The sequence below is a fragment of the Lissotriton helveticus genome, chromosome 3_1 (genome assembly GCF_964261635.1).
Source record: "Lissotriton helveticus chromosome 3_1, aLisHel1.1, whole genome shotgun sequence".
NCBI classification, from domain to species: domain Eukaryota; kingdom Metazoa; phylum Chordata; class Amphibia; order Caudata; family Salamandridae; genus Lissotriton; species Lissotriton helveticus.
Window position 1 is genome coordinate 1,092,466,700 of NC_136061.1, and position 21,496 is coordinate 1,092,488,195.

The 21,496-nt window shown below is 40.9% G+C and overlaps 1 protein-coding gene across 1 annotated transcript in view; it reads right to left on the bottom strand.

The window, feature by feature from the left end:
- PSMD14 (proteasome 26S subunit, non-ATPase 14) overlaps positions 1 to 21,496 on the bottom strand; it is a 498,726-nt gene that overhangs the window by 143,633 nt on the left and 333,597 nt on the right. Inside the window, exon 7 of the mRNA XM_078681663.1 lies at positions 2,602 to 2,709. Coding sequence (XP_078537789.1) covers positions 2,602 to 2,709 — 108 coding nt within the window. The remainder of the gene's footprint in view (positions 1 to 2,601; positions 2,710 to 21,496) is intronic.

Sequence of the window (21,496 nt, forward strand, 5' to 3'; positions counted from 1 at the left end):
TCGAAGACCACAGCCCAAGACAGTGTTAGTGGTCGTTGTCTCTGTGCAGTGAGCTTTGTCACACTCACCACAAACATTATCTCTGTTCATACGCTGTTCATAATAATATCTTTAGTGATGTCACTGAAGATGTAATCTGTGGAGTCATGTGTGAGGTCTTGAACAATACATAGTAAGTTCAAGTTTGTGTAGCTTGCAGTAACTAAAGCATTTTCGGTGGTTTTTTTTTAGATTTTCTACTGACAGTATAACAGCATAACACACACAAATCTTTATAGTTGTGAGCTAAAAGCCATAACAATACAAATATATTAGAATATAAATGATTGTTCACACTAAGTTTGCAAGTAAAATAAACAGGTTAGCTATCTTGAGCAAGGCAGATTTGTTGCTTCAGTTAAGGCGTTGCCCTAAAAAAGAGTGGATATCATAACATTACCCTGAATTTGACATGTCCTAAATACTGTTACACAGAAAAAGTTAATGGTCATAGCAACTGATTATTTAAGAGGCAATAGTAGCTACAAGTATGGGGACAGTAGATGGCTATTTGACAAATAAGAAGAAAGCAATTATATCCAGACAAAATTAGGCTTGACTTAAATCACTCATTTATGCAAGTTGTTTTTAAAGATCTCCCAAATCCCATCAAACCATTTTAAAGTACAAGGTATGCCTCTTATCCAAAAGAAAGGAGGATTAGGAACTGCGGTTGAATTGAAAGACACACATAGGAAATACATCTCAATGCATTTTAGAACACAAGTAAAAATCCGCAAGCAAGACGCCTATAAATGGGGCCTATAAATAAGACTGTAAACATGGACATACTCTAACAATCAAGTTTATCTGAGCGAGCGGGTCAGGAAAATACTAAATTTCAAGCGTTTTGTGGACTCCAAAATCACAGCACACAAGAAATTACAATTTGATTAAATTTAAAATGTTACAAGTACAGATTAAAAACAAATTACCATACTACTAGTGTAATCTGCAGAGAAATAACCTTCATATAAACTATATTATTATCTGCTTATTTTTATCTGAAACAAACCAACATTTTTAAATTGCAATTAGTGAAAACTTGAGGAAAGCAACGAACTACACAGTAATCACTTTAGTCTTCGATGGAGATGCTACTTAACCTTTTGCACAAAAATAATGAAGCAGTCTGATGCGATGGGGTTTACATGAGAGGTCATTACATATAGGCTAAAAAGGTCCGGTAATATATTCTCCTGAAACATGCAAGTATGGGCTTGTCTAGACCCAATCAAAAACAAGTGAAAGCAATTCCATGCTCATTATAGGTTTCAGCTTCTTCGACTTATATTTCAAAAAATGATTTTCATGTGATGCCTACATGGAAATACATTATTCGGTATGGAAACAAACAAAATATAAGTAAAACTATTACAAAATTGAAGGCATGTCTACAATGTAGGCCAAGATACTGTTAGCTTTAAAAACCACAAATCCCATGACATTTGCCTAACTGTAAAATATGGTAAGTCTCAAATTACATGTATGTTTTCCTTCCAAATAACACAGACTGGTTTTAGAAACAAAGCCTGAATTTTTGAAACCATACATTAGCAGCCGCGGATGCCACGCATCGAGTTGCAGTTCGTGAAGTTGGAAATGCAGCGTTCAGTCAGCTAATGAGACAAGAGTAGTAAACAACGATATTTCATAGCACAATAACACGTGTTTCAAAGCAAAGGAGGCTGCAGCACAATTGAAGTTGTATCGAGAGCTACGAAAATATTTGGCTCAACTGCCCAATGTTCATACTTCATTAGCAAATTTGATTAAATTGCTACCCCTACAAGTCAAGGTTTCTACCACAAAAGCTAAATAAAATATTGGGGCAGCATTTTTTAAAAGGTTGACATCTTTATTAAACGGATAACCTCCATGACACATTTTCAAAGGCGACCTCTGAAATCTGCAACTGTGATATTTAATTAAAAGCAACTGTGTGCTACTATCTAGAAGAAATGCTATTTAAGGTTGCAGGCAACGGGTAGTCGAATAACAATATGAAAAAACGGAAAACTGTTAGGGCAAATAGGCTTTTGCCACCTGTCTTGCAAAATGTTTCTAAAACTACTAATCCCTACATATCAGTGTTGACTGAGCTTGATTCTCCTAAGGAATGCAAGGTATTTATTTATTTATGTGCAGCTGGAAAGCAGTTTTCCGTAGATTCCGTGAGTAAAACAACTATCCCTAGCCAACCAATGGATGATTAACGTTTTGCGTACACATTAGACATCCTTCGATAATTATCAACCGTAGGTACTAACAGCAGTGAACATCGACTGCACCAAAGTATTGTGCATTGCTCGCTGCTTGAAGTGCTATTTCGAAAGCGTTGTTTTTCAGTCAGACGAAATATCACGGCTTCAGAGGTCATCACTGTGTGGCCAAACCCTGTTAATATCGCAAAACACGTAGCCAGCCTTGTAACAGATTCAATGAGTGAGAAGTGGCTGGATTGTAAGGGCTGAAAGGATGTTTAGTGCATACATAAACAACGCTCTCACACTTGCGCGCCGGCAGACATGCTCAGGCTCCCTTGCATACATTATGACTTACCTGTATGGATGGCTTATTTAAGTGACCCAGATTTGAGGTTGTTTGTCTTGGTTCATGCCCTAGGACCATCATGTTAGCGTTGATCAATCTGAAGGCATCAATAACAACCTGCAAGTACAAAGGTGTCAAATCAATGTTTTTTGTTTAAATGCAAGCGGTTGGGTCGTGTGAACGAGGCTTGATCAGTTGCTATGCGCTTTGGCCTAATTCCAGAAAAGCGTTTAATTATAATAGTAATAAAGAATCTCCTGCTGACTGAGAAATCATCACACCGGCAACTGGCTCGCAATGTAACTTGACACCAATTACTGCATTATACTCGGAAACATGACGAGGGTTTGGAGAGAATCTTTAACATATCGAATCCAAAACCCATCCGAGAATCTTTGTTTCACCTTTCAAAAGCATGCGTGTTTACTGGCAAAATCGTATCGGCTTGAAATGAGTGACAGGTAGATACACAAACGGAAAGTGAGCGTCGGCTTAGGGACCTTGTCTAAGGCCCAAGCCTGTCACATCAATTATACCAGCACAATACTCAAAATGACAACAAAATTATAGCCAGCAAGGAACTTTCCCCTTGCATTTCCTTCTAGTCAGATGCTTCTGCCTCTCTGGACTTCGAAAGAGCCTGAACCCAGTTTGATGCAGTCACATTTCCCAGTGGTTGGTGTAGTTCAGGGTAAAGACAGAATAAAGAAAATTCAAGGTCATCTGTAGTTTTTGAAGTGAACTAGGCACCATCTGGCTAATACTTTGATTACAGTTTTAACTAAATCTTTATTCCGTCATCTCTTCTGTCGTTTGGCACCCTTTGAAAATGGGAGCAGAAATGTGAGGAAACAGATGAAGTAGAAATTTTTGAAACTTTAACATTTATAAACATATTAGGATACACTGCCCTCACTGCTCCTCAACAAAACTAGCTTCTGATGCGCAACCACAGTTCTTCTGCCAAGATTACAGCAAGCCTTTTTCATTCCAATTCCCTGTCATCTACATACGCTTGATTTGTCTCCCACAGATTTGAAAACCTTATGTACAATTTTTGGATTAGTTCCTGTTGTTATTATCTTGGCAAAACACCCTTGCAATGTGAGTAACAGTTCAATGCAATTTGTATTGGCTGCTCTTGGATGAATGCAAAAATGCTCCCTATTTTAAAGCGTAATTTTTTTTAAGGTAAAAAAAATAATTATGCATGAGTACTTATATTTAGCAAACACACTGTACCGAGACGTGTCATTTACGTACATAATAGCGGGTAAATGCAGTTAGGAAAACATAATGTGTGCAATCCAGTGTTAGGCACAATGTACCACGACCGTTCATGGCTAACAGGGCAGAAGTGCCCAAAGCTTAAGAGTGTCGAAGATGGAACTGGTTCCCTCTCGAAGAGGTTTATCAAGCAACACTGTCAAACGAATCATATATTGTGTGTGCCATTGTACATTATGGAAACAAAGAATAAATACATGTACGCCCTCATTAACAGCTGCTCAATATAATACCAGCCCCGTCCCACTGCCTAGTATTAACTTTTCCAGGGGTCCTGATAATGCCAGGGTGAGTGGTGGCAAATGGTATCTATGAGATTTTTGGAAATAACATCTGGTTGAAATAGCCCTAACATAATGTGTTCCCACGCTTGGTGTTTTTATACCTTCTGTTACTGGTCCACTGGAATTAACAGGAAACTCGTAATAAAGGCCTAAGTGGCAAATATTTTTTAAATGAGCATGCCCCGCCACGCCTCTCTAGGTCTTGGCAGCTCACAGAAGCATATATGGCCTTGATGGGGTGGACCGTTGATCCCAGGGGGCTCCCCCCGATGTAGGCCCATGAATCGGGGTGACGGACAATAGCTGGGCTTACGGCTGCTCGGCGCCCCCTTGCACCGTATAGGGCTGAGTCTTTGTGTGTGGGGTTTTGCACGAGGGATAATTGCGCCCACCCGCGCTTGGGATGAGCCAGTGGAGGTCTTAATGGCGCACCTGATCGCTGTTCCTGGGGCCTTGCTTCTAGCATGTCTCTCCTTTTACGGCGCAATTACTCCCCGCAGACGCGCCGGGTGGCGAGTTCACTGGCGGTGTTCTTCCCCTGTTGGTCCCTACTGTTGGGTGATGGCCGCTGTGGTGTCGCGGGTGTTACAGCATCAGGAGCCGTAGAGTAGATGATGAGGCTGGGCCAGGGACACAGCCTCGGCCTCGATTTCCGGGCTGCCGCCGGGGGACCGGGCTCCCAGTCCTGCCCCGCTCCGCTGTCGTTGATCAAGCCTCCCGCTGCCGAGACGTTATTTGAGCAGGGTCAGTCTGAGCGGGGTTCAGCGGGGCCCCCCACCGGCAGTTCTAAATTCTTGCGCTGGGGCCCAACTGCTTGCTTTGGAACCACCTGTCCACGTGGGAGTTCTCTTTGATCCGCACCTTGTGCACAGATGTAAATTGCTGGGGACTCTAGATGCAGATTTCTATACACGACCCATTAATGAAACATAAGTGAAAGGAGCATCAGGGGTTCGTGGGATTATAACCATGCACTTGATTTTAAGTTGGACATAAGGATTAATCTTTGCTCTTTTGGATTTGCGACATCGTCTACCTATCACTTTTGGATAATTGTAGAGACTTCCACATTTTCAATATAGACATTGATTAAACTTAGAGTTATCTCTTTCGTGGTTCATATTCACGACACTGCCGTTTGAAAATTAAACAGAATTCATGGTTTTTAGTGTCTCCTGTTCTTGTGGGTTTCTGACTGCCTGGAAAAGGTCCTGAGGAAGGTGGCCGTGTGCCGCCGAAACGCGCGTCAACCAGAGTGCGGGGTCTCATACTTAGTTTTGAGACCCGATAGTTAGCAGGGGGCTTCCTGCTGATTAGTACCCAGATTCCTTTTTCACACGTAGTGCATGTGTATGTAATGTTAGCATGAATGGGTTAGGATGTTGTGATTGGTTGTGTGTTATCAGGGGCATATGTATTGTTATTTAATTATCTTTTTCATGATTAGTTATTGTCAATGCAATGTATTTTTTCTCTGTATTTTTTCCCTTTTTTCCTTTTTGTATGAATTATGTAATTATTCATGATATGTTAATTCTGTGATTATGTGTTTCTTATGAATTCTACCCTAAATGAAAATATAAATTTGTAAGCAATGCTAAAAATAAAAAATTAAAAACTTCATATATTTTATGAAGAAAATTAAAAAAAAAAGTTTGTTGTGTATCTGTCACCGTTAACATAAAGAATGTGATGCATACTTGTAATGAATAATTGTGGCCAATGAGGGAACTTCCTTCTAGTTGCACTTTATCTCTTCCTCTCTGTTCCCTGGCCGTATTCCGCATTTTGAGGGGGTCCCATCATTACGGCTTTAGTTACTCGCAGGCCCTTCCCGTGGTGCAAGACCTGCGCAGGTAGTGGGAGCCCTCGGTTCTGCTTCTGGGGGCTAATTCCAACAGAGCGCGACCAGGCCCTGTAGCCTCGACCTCAATTTTCGCATCGCTGGCGATCTCCTCCGCCCGCTTGACGATCTGCTGTGGGATCGGCACCTCCTCGTTGCAATGAAGTCGCCTCCCCAGGTCCCGGTCTATGCCCACTCCTCACCTTCTCACAGTGGAGGTCTGGCGGGGGCAACACTTGTCAGTATCCAAGTGGATTAGACGCCATCTGCACGCGAGCAGGTCCTGCAGACCCGGCCTCAATTTTCGCGATGGTGGGCTAGGGCAGCAGGCATCTCCCCCTTGCCCCTTCTGGCAGACGATGAGGAGGTCGACCCCGCAGCCTCAGCCTCCGTCTCGGCTTACTTCCTGTCCGAGGGGGGGCTGAGCTGATTCCCGGAGGCCCCCTCGCTCCGTTGGCGATCTGATTCTCTGACGCCTCCAGAACCGGCACCCAACGTGGCTCTCGGCGCGGGGTACCAGGGAACTGGCTTGCAGCGCCACCGGAACCGCTCCTGGTATAGCTCCTCACTCCCTCACATGCCGGGGCCAAGAAACATGCAGCGTTGGGGACACATAGGCTGATTTTGGCCAGAGGAAAGGGTTTGGAGCGTGGAGCCTCCTGAAGACACGTCCTTTTAGTCCGCCATCTTGGCCACGCCCCTCTCCCAGAGTATTTTTAAGCAGTATATAGTGGTCTATCTTTAAACATTCATATCTCCGGTTCTCCATATTGGATTTTTGCCTTTTTGGTGCCTATTCATTCATAGAAAAATCTCCTATTTTAATAAATTGGTGTGGAACTTTTATTGTGTGTTACTTATTTGATGTATTGGTATTTTTAAATGCTTTGCACTCCTGTCTCCTAAGTTAGGCCTGACTGCTTTCTGTCAGCTACCAAGGGTTGACTGGGGCTAATTTACTAAGGCCTTTACTAGACCCTATACCGTGTTGGTGGCCTTAGTAGTAGTGGTAGATGCACACTTAACCCTACCAATAACGGACTTTCCAACAAATATATGTTATGGAACACATGATTACCAAAGAGGCATCTTGGCACTAGTGTCATCTGAACCCGAAAGAATGAGATAAGCAAACACAAAGGATTTTGCCAGCAGCTAAAATAACTATTAGACTAAACAGTTATCAATTCCTTCCTGAACTTCAATAGATTAGGCTGACGTTTAAGAGGAGTGGGTAAAGAATTCCATCATTTAGCAGTGGAATAGGAAAAACCTCTTCCTCCCCAATTACATCTTTTTATTCTGGGTACACATAACTGCCTAGCATTGCTAGACTGCAGAGTACAAGAAGGGAAGTACCATTTAAAAACATCCTGAAGAAAGCGAGGACCAACTGGATACATCGGCTTATGTGCTCAGCATAGAGCTTTAAATTAGATGTTTGCTCTAATAGGCAGCCAATGAAGATCTTTAATAACTTTTGAGGCTGAGCACAATTTGGGAAGATTTTCCAGCAATCTTGCTGCCACATTTTGGCGGTTTGCAACTTGTTGAGTAGGCGTGATTGGGAGCGGACATAGAAAGCAGTACAGTAATCGATTTTAGATATAACACAAACTAGAATAACTGATTTCCCAAGCTCCATGGAAGGAAAGGTAGGATTTTCTTTAAAATGTTTAACTTGAAGGGCAGGGTGGGCATTCTATTCTCACGGTGTTGTAGGGGAGGAATCCTGTCCATGATAGCGGAGGTCAAGGGACCCTTCATAGCCTTAAGACTTCAGATAGCCACTTTCCGCTTTACCTTGGCAGACTTCTATGCCCCCAACTATTGCCAGGAATCCTTCCTAACAAGTCCCCTGGCACCGGTTCTTCAGATTCCTGATGCAGCTATGTTGGTTGGTGGGGACATGACCCTTGTTATGGACATTGACATGGACCCATCTGGACAGCGCCCCAACTAAACTGGGGCCTTCTCAACAGAGGGGCTACAATGGATCACAGAGTGCGGACTGCAGGACGTCTGGCGCAGACTATACCCCTCTACCAGGGACTACACATATTATTTGGCTGCCCATAAGACATATGCTTACATTGATCACTTTTTGGCGACTTCTGCCCTGCTAGCTCTTGTGCCCGAAAACGTCTACTGCACCACGTTCACTCTCCGATCATGCCCCCTTGTCTCTATCACTTCGGCTGCCTACTACTCAGCTCAGGAGTTCCGCTTGGCGTCTTCGGGATACCCTGTTACAGCGGAAATTGCGGACTATCTCTTAACTAATAACACTGAGGAGACCTCCCTGGCTCCCACCTGGGAAGTCCTCAAACTAGTGGTGAGGGAGGAGCTCATAGCTATCTCCTCCACTGACAATCGTCACCACCATGACAAACAGCAAAGCTTAGAGCGGACTGTCTCAGAACTTGAAGCCATACACAAGCGAATAGGGGCCCTAGGGTGTGGAGGGATTTTGAGAAAGCCCGGCTCATTATCAAACACTTGGACTTGGACAGGGAGGAATATGCGTTAGTGCGCCTAAACCATAAATATTACCTGGGGAGCAATCAATGTGGGCGCATGTTGGCGCACTGCCTCCGTAGCAAAGTGCACCCTGGATCGGTGATGACGATCCGTACGGGTCCCTCAACTGAAGCCTGCTCGGTGGAAGAAATAGCTACGGCTTTTCAGGCCTTTTATGGTTCTCTCGATGCGACTTCCAATGGGACCAGTGGGGTCTCCTCAGTTTATCTCCAGAATGTTGTCCATATTTCCTTGCCTGACAATGAAGTGATGGCTTTGAAAGAAGAGGTGATTTTGGCTATTGCACGCCTGAAACCACTGAAGTCTCTGAGGCCCGATGGCTTTAACCCACAATTCTACAAAACCTTCTGTTAGGACTTAGCTCCTCTGCTTACCCGGCCATTTCGGTAATTCCGAAAACCAGGAAGGACCCAGCCCTCCTGAAAGCAGATGCGAAGTTGTTCAGCATATTAGCGCTCTGTCTTAACCCCCTCATGCCAGGCCTGATTGAGCCAGACCAAACAAGCTTTATTCCCAGGTGCCAGTGTGACGCCAACACCAAGCTCCTTCTCCATCTTATGGATAAGATTCATAGGTCACGGAAAGAAGCTTTGCTTCTCTTCAATGACTCTGAGAAGGCATTTGACTGTGTTCACTGGCCTTATTTATTTGAGACACTACGGGAATCTGGTTTTGGAGAGAGGTTCCGCAGTTGGGTCAGAAGCTTCTGTAGCGCTCTCCGGACCTCGGTTAGAGTCAATGGTATATAATCCCCTCCATTCCCCATCCAACGCAGCACACGCCAAGGCTGCCCCCATCCCCTCTTCTTTTTGCTCTGTAAATGGAGGCTCTGGTGCAGTGACTTTGGCCTAACCTAGATGTCTCTAGGATAAAATTCTGTTGGACGCAATCATCTGATCAGCATGTACGCTGACAACGTCATCTTATCCATTACAAAGCCAATGTCCTCGCTTCCTGCAATGGTAACAGAGTTTCAACTATTTGAGGAGGTTTCAGGATTCAAGGTGAACATGCAAAAGTCCCAGATACTGAACCTTTCAGTCACTCCCTCTCACAAAAGCGCCTTAAGGTCCCAGTTTTCCTTTGAGTGGGCGGTGGCCACTACACCTTATCTAGGCATTTCGGTAGCCTAGTCTATCTCTATAACAGTGGCTAATATTTATGCCACCTTGACCTCTCAAACAGACTTTGATACTGGTAGGAAGGAAACTATTCTGCATAAGATTTGACTTAACTTCATAGGTCTAGAAAGGGAGTATACATGAGATTATCTAAGATCAGAATGGAGGCTAGGATTCTTTCCAAACATGGTTCCAAACATGGCTATGTATACTATAATTACAGACTATGGACAACCTCAACAAGCACAGAGGTAAACTGGCCGCCTTGACAACTGAGGTGCTTTCTGCTGACCAAGTGACTCTGCAAGATTGATTATCAAAAGCATGAGTATCCTCTTTTTAAATTATCCCAACAATGAAAGTGTGATCCTATCCTTCAGCCCTCAATGTTGCATTTATGGAACTATCCTGGTGCTAGGAGTTAAGTGCCTAGAATCCTTGCGACGCGGGGCATGAAAGCTGCAGAGTTTAAGTCCTGGTTGTGAGGTAGAATGATCGTCAATTTCAAACTTAGCAATCTCAAATGAAAACCAGAGAAGACCTCCAGTGAGCCAGGTGCCACTCCCTCTTGAAAAAGTCCCAAAATATAAAACAAATATTGGCAAAGGTCTTTGTCTTTATTTTTTGTTTGTCCTAATATATGCTATATGTGAAAAACACAATGCAACAATACACAAATAATAGCACAGTCGAGGTACATCAACTCTGACACTGAAATGAATGCATTTTCAGACCGCTGTGTACATATGATCAGACAAAATGCCATCACTCTCAGGGCAAGATAGCCAATGGATAATGTGGGCTGATCAATTTCTACTTGTTTTATGCTGTGTTGGGCAGAAGCAAAGTGTGAATGACCAACGGATGAAGATAGCTGACCGAAACCCCTTTACATATGTATAGATATATTTATGTTTAATTCTGAATTTTTGGGAAAATATGAGATTGGTGCAACAGGCCAGATATAAAAAAAGACCAGGATGGCAATAACTGCAAGATATGCTCCATCGAAGATGGCCATTCAGCAGTTTGGTCCAATCAAAATTCATCATAAATAATATAAGCGTGACATAGCAAATTTATATAGCTCAATCCTCCTGCTCTGAGAGTCTAACCATTTACAAAAGTACAAGCTGAGTGTAAAAAGCCTTTTTAAATCGAACAGCCCTGCACTGCCCTCCAGATGCGTCAGCTCGAATTGGGAGCAATTTCCTCTTTAAAAACATTCTTAACTGTCTCTACTGTATGAAAAGATTGAAGGCCACTTACCCAGCCTTAAGCACAGAATGTAATCAACCTGCTTGACAGAACCTTGCTCCAAAAACAATCTACAAAAGAAGACTATAAAAATCTCTTGTGTTGAGAAGAGAGCTGCCTCCAGCGACACCTCCTGCAATCAGACAACTGTTTATTTATTCAATACTTTTGCATTTAGAGCTCATCAAGTCAATCCATGGACACAGAACAACCATCTAAACAATGTGCACCCTCAGATTCCACTCAAGTGAAATCCATCATATATATATGGCACGTGAACAAGGGCTTCAGGGCTTGAAACGCGTTGTGTGTTTGGGTCGTTAAATAAAAAGAAGATTTCTTGCCCATAAACTGTGTGGTCTGCGTCTCTTTCCTCGCCAAACCGCCGTCGGCGGGATTTTGGAAGTGGTTCGAGTGTCCAGGGGACATATATATACACACATATATATATATATATATAAACACACATATTATATATATGTTACTTCTGTTTCTCCTTCCTACGATCCTGTAGATGGAGACACGGCACAGCAACAGGTTGGTTTTCACACATTTATTTACACCATGTACAAGATAAAGTGCATCAAAATGGACGGTCTACGCGTTTTGGCTCCTTGCCTTCAACTGGACCATATATATATATATATATATATATATATATATATATATATATATATATATATATATATATATATATATATATATATATATATATATATATATATATAGCATAAAGACGTCCAGCAGCAGCAGAACAGACGAGACAAACCCAGTGTTTGTGAGTAGTGATTTTAATTACTCATCACCATACCGCCATGACGCGTTTCGGTGCAAACAGCACCTTGATCACATGACCTATATATATTTATATATATATATATAATGAAAATCACATATATGTATGTATATGTGTGTGTGTGTGTGTGTGTGTGCGCAGTTCTCAATCCTCGTGCTATCCATTTGAGGCCAACATACGTACTGATGTTTATTGAATCATCTTTATATGTTTTTATTTTTATAGTTGTCCCATCAGTTAATACATTTTTTGATAGCATAATTGTATTGTCATATTTAAGACAATCAATGAGTTTACATATTTAAACAATTTTAAACTTGGCTTTTTTGTGATATTAACTATTGCAGTCTGTTCTCCACAAACACTACACTTCATTGGAAGTCTGCTTTCTATGCTTGTTATTTGCACTGTGTCACAAGAGTGGTTTGGTTAAAACATAAAAAGAATGACCTGGTTACCATTATTAGACGTGAACAAAGCCGGATGTGGCCGAAACGTGTTTTATTGGTGGACATGTTGCATTAAAACAATGAGTACAGCACAATGAAATGGAGTCCATGCCTGGTTTCTAACCTTGGCTGTCGGGAAATATATATATTTGTTTTTTGCGGTTTAGTTTGATTTTTGGCTCGGCCTGGTTATTGATCACTTCCCCACTAAAAAAGTACCCCATAAAAGTTTCTGACATGTATTTTAACACCTTGCTATATTTATTATAGGGCAGTATAGGAAAGAGCCCCTTTTTGCATAGTTACCCCCCCCCCTTTTTGCCTGACACATGATGCACTTTTGACTTGGTGTGCCCTGGGTTCCTGCCAATAAGGTTCCCAGGGCCTGTGTTCTTTATCAAAACTGTACCTTTGTACCCAAAATTGGCACAACTCTGGCCACAGGTAAGCCCCTTATAAAATGTACCAAGAGCACTGTGACCAGGGAAGGCTTCTAAGGGCAGCAGCACCTATTGTGCCACCCTTAGAGGCCCTGTACCTTAACAACCACACACTGCCATTGCAGTCTGCATGTTTTGGTGCAGAGAAAAGTGAAGAGTCAACATGACACACAACCCTGTGTATGACATTGCTGTTTATTTTAGAAAAGCACCTGTTGGACTGTGGTTCACGTTTGTGTTTTTTAAGCTAACTCTTGGTTTGAGGAGGTTTGTCACATAGTTGGATTTAATTAAATGGGCTGTACTAGCGGTGTCCTAAACGGGTTCAAAACACGTGGATGATTTCATTTGGTGAACTATTTTGGAGCCGCACGCATGTGTACTAAGCAGCAGGTTTCGGCGCGGAGAAGGGGAAGATAATTTCTTTATATATGAGGCAAAGTAAGTTGAAATGAAGTTTAAAATGAGTTTGGTATTTTCTTTTGAGTTTGGCATGTGGCATCGTTCGTGATGAGTTTGTGAGTATTAGTACGTACATTTTTGTACGTGTATATCTTGATGCAGTTATATGTGTGACGCTGGGTTACAGTAGTGATTTTGGGCTAAGTTTGCACGTAATTTGCGGCATATTTGGGTAAAGGGAGGTATGTTTTGCACACTTAGGTAATGTATTGTATATTTTAAAGTTTTATGTTGGATCTAGTCATTTAAATGCTAATGGGCTTTTTCTAAAATTTCAGTTATCCCTGAAGAAGGCATTGGGTCTATATTTGCACAATTAACCAGGATGTATTGTTGATTCCATCGTGCTGTATGATAAAGCCTAGATGGGCATGTATGCAGCATTTGAAGCTTAAAATGAAGCAGCCTCTGTTAAGAATTGTAAAAGTTTGAAGAACATGGAATAAAAACAACCTACATGAAGAAATAATGAACTACAGTTTTTATTTAAGTAATTTACGCTGTGCAGCGTGTGCCTGGAGCGAAACACTGCCCCAGCCTATTTTGAAACACAACCCTGGGTGCCATGCCTGCAACTCACCTTCTGGGGCCTCGGTAAGTCACCCCTCTAGCAGGGTGCACTAACCCCCAGGCGAGGGTACAGTGGCATGAACCCTGTACCCCTACAGTGTCTAAGTCCATTCATATACATTGTAAGTGTAGTAAAGCCATAAAGAGTATATATTCTGTTAGAGTTAGTCATTATGAACTCTACAGCTCCATGATGGCTTTACTAAAACCTGGGAAGTTTGGTAGCAAACTTCGAAGCAAATTAAACCCACATTGATGCCAGTGTGGGATTTAAATTACAATGCACACAGAGGGCATCCTAGAGATGTCCACTGAAATAAGAACAGCCCTAGTGTGTTTCTGAATGGCTGCCTATCATTTGCCTGACCTGAACTCACCTTACAGACTCGGTCTTTCGTGAGCAGTGGATTTGTTCAACAAAGACTCCAAGACCAGAACCCGCCGGCTTCGCTACTCTGTACCCGGTGGCCCAACACCACGAGGAGGTCTCCCCAGCGATCCTTACCTGGTGATTCCTGACCTCCCTCAAGCTTCTAGACGACGCCTGCAGCCTCAACCTTAAGGGTCCACCCACAACCGCGACCGGTGCTGGTAAGAAGACCCGACACCAAAAGACACCTCTGCACCTGGCGCCCCACGGCCTTGGGTGGCCCAACGATGGTGTCCAGGCATTTCCCAAGAACCCAACAAACTTCTCCAGCCGGTGGTCACCTTCAGGAAGTCTCCCTGCCTGACCCTGCAGCCTCTTTGCCTGACCCTGCAGCCTCTTTGCCAAACTGAAGGTTTACATTGGAATCCACAGGGTCCCAGATGTCTCCTTGGCACTCTGCACCCGGCAGCCCCTGTGCTGCTGGTGGTGGTGCAACTTTTGGACTGATTGTCGGGTCCTGCAGTGCTGACCCTAACCCTAGGAGCTTTGCTCCCACACTTGAGTAGCCTGCTCCTAAGCAGCCCCTGACCGAAGGCCCCATTTGCCCCACTGCCTAATGTTGAGCCCCTGCACTCTGTAACCTGCTGCCCCAGTGCCACTAGTGATGCAAGTTGAGTGCCTACCTAGCCCTTGGGAACCTTGGTCCTAACCCCCAAAACTCTAACCTGTAAGTCTCTTACTTACCTGTGAAACTGATAACCATGTTTCTCCCATAGGAACCAATGTTACAAGTTTTTGTTCCAAAAATGTTCCAAGTGTTGAGTTGAACTTCTTTATGAAAAGAAAAGTAACTGTGCTTTAAACCAAGAAAAGTCTTACTTACCTTGTATTGTGAGATCTCTTGTGTAGTATCTAGGCATACCACCCTGAGTAGTTGTCGTAATAATATAAAAGTAATTACTGTGTAATTTAAGCTGCTTTTTGAACCAATACAAACCTGTAACGATTGTAAATCAATTCACAATTGTATTATTTCAAATGATTGAAAGTACATTTTACCTACCTGTGCCAAGTCCAGCTTGGTTCTAAAAATTAAAAAAAATATATATTTTCTATACGTACCTAATTGGCCTAGATTCGGTCTTTGAGTGTATGCCATCAGTCTTGATTGAGTGAATACAATAAATGCTTAGCACACCCTCTGGATAAGCATAAAAGCTCACCCATACTACCACAAATAGAGCTGTTAGTACTTACCAAATGTAGCCGCTGTTATACCTCTGGGGACTCACTGGACTCTGCACACTATACCTGTCTTTTGTATAGTATGTACAGAGCCAGCTTCCAACAGGCAGTACCCTTCATTATTAATATAGGTTACATTAACTTTTATGCCTCTGGTTCTTCTTTTCATCATATTTATCTAAAACAATCTTAACAGGTTTGTAGTTGCCATTCTCTTGAGCAGTGTTATTTATTCATTGATTATTTTCTTTATTGTTTCTTGCATAGTCTAACAACTTATTCAGTGCTAATCCACGAGCTTAACCAGGCTATCAAAAGAAAAACCATGGAAAACGTAAAGGCTCTATAGCTAGCCATTTTCTTTAAATAATTGGTCATGGGTGTTGAGGAAACTTAGCAAGAGTGCAATAAGTTACATATTCTGTGCCATTTCCATCCACTACAAATTCTTCACAATACAATAATAGTCAATCATGCAATATATCTAGACACCTTCAGTCTACAGGAGGCATTGCCACTCACTTGTGGCCATTTAGAGCCAATACTTTTTCTCCAGTACTCTCTTCTGGTCTATCTATGTTAAAAAAGGAGTTGTTATACTTGGGTTTCTAAATGGACCTGGGGATGATGTAAGAAATTTGAAGTCAGTTTGGCTGTTACTGGGAGAAAGAATAGCTCCAGGAGATGAAGGGCTTTGCTGGGTTTGCCTTGGTGGTGTTGTGACAATTCTAGTAGCAACATTCTAGTCCATCTATGGCTGTAGGAAGGACATGGATACCTAATTTTATTTTCGGAAATCAGGCACAGAAAGGGCTTTCAAGAAAATATTGGTGAGTGAGACCAACCTGGAGTCTAGGAGATTCCCCAGCCCTTGACTCTCTCAATTGGTCATAATGCCTTCCGCCATTTAGTGGCATTTATTCTGGCCTAGATAGAGAAAGCGTCATGTGTGAAGAAGGAACAGAAAAAGGGGATACAGGAAGTAGTGCCTTTGAAGCTGCAACCCAAAGGGAGTTGAAGGCCTAGGTCTTCGTGGAGGTTTGTAAGCACTTTTAACAGTGATGGACTGCCTGATGGTGAGAACCTTTCATAGAGAGATTTTTGCACTGTTTAGGAGCTATTTCATTGATCCTTTTTTTTTTTTTACAGCAATCACATTGGGATTGATTGTAGATAAAGGCAAAAGAAAAATTATGACTGATCTATAAACAGAGGTCTGTGGAAGGATGTAATTGAAAGCAATGGGGATGGTCTTGTTCAGGAAGCATAGGGGAAATAATACGAAGATCACAGATGACAGCTTGAGTTTATTTGCTGCACATTTTTTAATTACAGCACAAAAAGACAATAAAGTGTTTCGAGGAGTCATTTATGTATTCATTAGAGATTAGCTAGTGTTTAAGCCATACCGATATGTAAGGAGTACTGGCATACAAATGAAAAAGTCTGCCTGATGCAAGTTTCCTCCTTACGTACACTGCCCAGAGTTTCTCTCCAACAGCACTCTAGGGCAGTTGTATATTTTCCATATTACACCCAAAATAAAGGAAGACTTTAAGTGGCCATTGAACTTCAAATTGAACGTACCTTTAAACACATAATGATTTAACTCCAAACTCGCTCATCTTCCTACTTAATTATGAATCAAAGAAAATGATAGTATATAAACTAAAAGTACAATACTCTCTCTTGACGGAAACAGATATATGGTGTGTTAGTCAACTGATATTCATAGAAAAGAAGAGAAAAAGCCATTTGCCTATAGACACATTCTCCCAAGTAATGTGTGGTTCCAGATATTATAAAATTACAGGCAATTGCATGCAATACCTAATGTGGAACCCAAATTATCATGGAAAGTTAAACTATTAATTTCAATCGCACAAATTACTATTGACAACCATGCCACAAAGCATACATAATAAATTGTTAACACAAGAAGAGAACAGCACTTTAAAGCTTTTCCAATATCATTTTTAGAAGGCATACTTCTGTACAATGTGGTCTTATTCCCTTTTAAGTGAGTCCTACTAGAAATCCATGAATTAAATATGAACCAATGAGTATGATTTCTTAGACAGAGTAAAAAAGAATATGTGAAAGGCGGGGGTGAGCAAGGAGACAGAAAAGTGAGGGAGTATGTGTGTGCACCACTAGATAAATAACTGATTCATGCTATTTGTCTTTATATGTTACATGCTTCTTTAAATAATATCCAAATTACACATCTAGTCATATGTGTATGTAATATATATATATATATATATATATATATATATATATATATACACACATACACACACACACACACACACACACGTTTTGTAAGGTTATAGTGCAGTTTTTTGCAAGACCTGACTACAGAGAGGATATGTCAAGAAATAACTTTCTGAAATGTAATTAAGCCCATACCTAACATCAAACCCCTACAGAACGCCGAAGGCAAAAATCTTGATTAGGGAAATGTGGGCCATAAAAAGGAGATGGTTGGAAGTTCGATATCAAAAACTTGACCGGAGTGGTTGATCTTAACAATGGTGTGGTGATTTGCAGAGACACTGAAAACAACCAATGTTATTGAGACTTAATAACTCTACCTGCTGCAATCAGACATGCAAGATTGTTTTCAGAAACAGAAATCAGTACTTTTATGCCTGTAGAACCTTGATGCTTTGACTCAATTCATAGTACGTTGTTTAACAAAGATGTATACAATGTATAGAAAATTCTCTATTTATAAGCAGGAGAGAAGTATGACCGATACCAACAATGTATACATGCAGTGATATTGAAAAGTAAATAAATATTTATTAAAAAATACTAAGTTCCCTATAAAGTGTGCTTTGGAGCTCACAATATTGATATCTATTGAAGTGAGAAATGCAAGTAGATGGCATGCCCCTGCAGTAAGAGGATTCAAAACTGCTATTTACTGCCAGACTTTCAATTTACAAAGACCTACATTATGTAAAAGACAAAAAAACATACTTCTGTAACTTGGCAGTGGACATGTATCCTTGCAACAGGTTTCTAGTTGATACACATCTAATAAATTGATGAATTTGGGTTTTAATATTTTTTTTTTATTATTAGTTTTAATTCAGCAAACAGTCAGACATTGTACATAAATCACGACATACTTATCTTTGTACATAATTAATAAAAATGAAAATAATGATAACGATACACACTAGATGAATTCATTTGACACAAAGTAGCTTCTACGACCTAATAAATTAAATCCATTTTTGAATTGGAGCCCAAACTTTTAGCCCAAATCTTTTCCTTGTAACACTCTTAGATCTATAAATGGCCATTTGGAGTTGATATATAGACACCATTTTAGCTTGCCACTGACTAAAAACAGGAGATTCAGGATCAAGCCAACGAGAGGTAATACAAAAGCAAAAAGCTGCCATACAGATAAATAAAAAGGCTTCTTCAGCAGCTGTCCTGATTCCTATTTGATTAGTTTCCAGACGAATAATAACCATTTCCATATTTAATTTCAAAATAATCCCCAAACTGTTATTAACAAAATATTCAACATCTGCAATAAACTGAGAAAGTTTAGGACATTTAAAGAACCTGTGAATAGAGTCAGCAGCTATTTCATCACATCTTTTACATTTATCACCATTGCTCCTTTTCCATTTAGCCAGCCTCGCCGGTGAATAATACAAATCAAAGATAGCCATGAAGTGTTGGCTTTGCAGTGAGCCATTAAACAACACTCTAGTTGATAGTTCAATTGATCTTGCTATATCAACATTTGCGATTCCAAATTACCTTTGCCACTTGTTCTCGATGACACTCAAATCATCATCCATTTGGTTCATTACTAACTGATATGTTAATCCAATTCCCCCCCCTTCTACTTGCTTCTAAAATATTATTTTTGCTCATACAGATATGATCGAGTAAACCCTTTGATTCCAAGAAATTACGAAGCTGAAGGTATTTAAAAAAATCGGATCTGGACAAATTATATTTTGTTTGTAAGCTAGAAAAAAGAACAAAGTTGAGTGCCATCATAAAGATCTCCTAATATGCAAATCCCTGCAGCGTACCATCTCTTCATAATTTGGTCATTGAAAATCTCGGGGAGTAGCCGATTCTTCAAGACTGGAGTATAATAATTAAAGTCTTCACAATTAATACATTTCTTCTTAATCTGCCTCCATATTGATGCAGCCGCTAATATAATTTTAAACTTAGTCTTTTTGTAGTAACTAATTTCTAAAATTTTAGCCAGAGATTGGGAAACTTCCTCACCTAGTAGTATTTCATAGATTGAAGGATGGATCGCTTCGTCAATAATAATATCAGGAAATATTAGTATGCCCATATATTTTAATAAAATTAGCCAATAATATAACCGAAAGTTAGGGACCCCCCACCCGCCTTTCATTCTCGGAAGGGAGCACCATTTCATGACTCGTCTGGTCCGGTGATAACTCCATAGGAATCTCAATGCCATTCTATCCATTTGAGAAAATTAGGATGACGGGAACAATAAAGGAATTGTGCGAAATAAATATAAGAATTTGGGAAAGATCAGCATCTTCAAGATATTAGCCTGGCCTTAAAGGGAGAAATGTAAGTTATTAAGCCTTTCCAACGTAGCATTCGAGGATTTTAATATAGGCTCTATATTTAGACGTACAATATCTTCAACCTTGGGGGATATTGTAATCCCTAAATATTGTGCCTCAGATACAAACACCATGTCCTTAGGTCGGTCATTTTCAGAATGGATCACCTGCGTTTTTGTAATAATTAGTTTATAGCCTGATAGCTCACCAAATTCTTCCGCTAAATAAATTATTTTCGGTAATGCACTTTTGATGTCTGAAGTAGTGATAGCAACATCGTCAGCATATGCAAATATTTTGAATTTATTTCCTCTAATCACAACCGGAGCAATTCCCTCCTCAATTACTAATTTACGGAGATAAGGTTCCAAATACATAGCGAACAACAAGGGGGAGCAGGGACAACCCTACCTTGTTCCCCTTGTTATCCCGAAAAATTCAGAGACTGTATCAGTGATCCTAATAGCAGCTTTAGGCTGGGAATAAAGTGCTCTGATTGCGTACATAAATTCATCAGGCAATCCCATCCAAGTCATAACAGCCCAAAGAAACCCCCATGTGACCCTGTTGAACGCTTTTTCAGCGTCCAACAGGGCCACAGCTACCGGGGACCCTGATGCCTGTGCCCAATCCAGCAATGTTATAATTTTTTTGATATGGTCCGTAGTATCTCTTTTAGAGATAAATCCATGCTGCCTTATAGATACAAGATGCGGCATCAGATTATTTAGTCTATTAGCTAAGATTTTAGAATTTTTTTTGCTGTCAGCTGAGATAAGAGATATGGGCCTATAAGACCCGAGCTCTTCGCTGGGCTTTCCTTTCTTTTTAAAAATAACAATAGTAGCTAACGACCATGATTCTGGAGGGGTGCCTGAGAATGCCAGTTGAAACAGCTTTATCAGTTCTAGTTTTAAGACTCTCCTAAATACTCGGTAAAATTCTAAAGGGATATTGTCCGGCCCCACTGCTTTGTCAGTAGCCAGCCCCATTATCGCTGCTTCAATTTCTTCCCAAGTGATTATAGCGCTAAGTGGTTCCCTCTGTTCTTCCGATAGCCGAGTTCCATCTATACCCGCCAGATATTGTAGTGTCCTGACTTCTACATCTGCCGTATTATTAGGTTGAAAATATAAAGCCCGATAAAATTCGCCGAAAGAAGCCAATATATCTTTCTTAGACATTCTGACAATCCCACTGAGATCTCGAATTTTAAGAATTTCGTTTGCTGTTGTTTTTTGGCGTAATCTCTGAGCCAGTATTTTGCCTGTTTGTTCACTTAGCTCGTAACTTTCAATTCTATGTTGTCTATACTGAGAGACCACTCGTTTCGCAATATGGGAATATACTGTGCTGCGTTTAATAGAAAGATCAGTTTGAGATTCTTCAATGTGAGTATTAGATTTGATATTTTCGGCTAGCTTTCTTTCTGCCTTCAAGACCACGTCACAATCTTTTATAAATTTATCCCGTTCGTTCTTACATTGAAAATTCGAATACTTTAGAGTTTCTCCCCTTACTACAGATTTGAATGTGTCCCACACGATTGGGATAGATGCACTATCATTATTGATGTCAAAGAATTCCTGGATAACTTTGGTCATGAATTGTATATATTCCTCATCGAGTAATAAACTGCTCTGA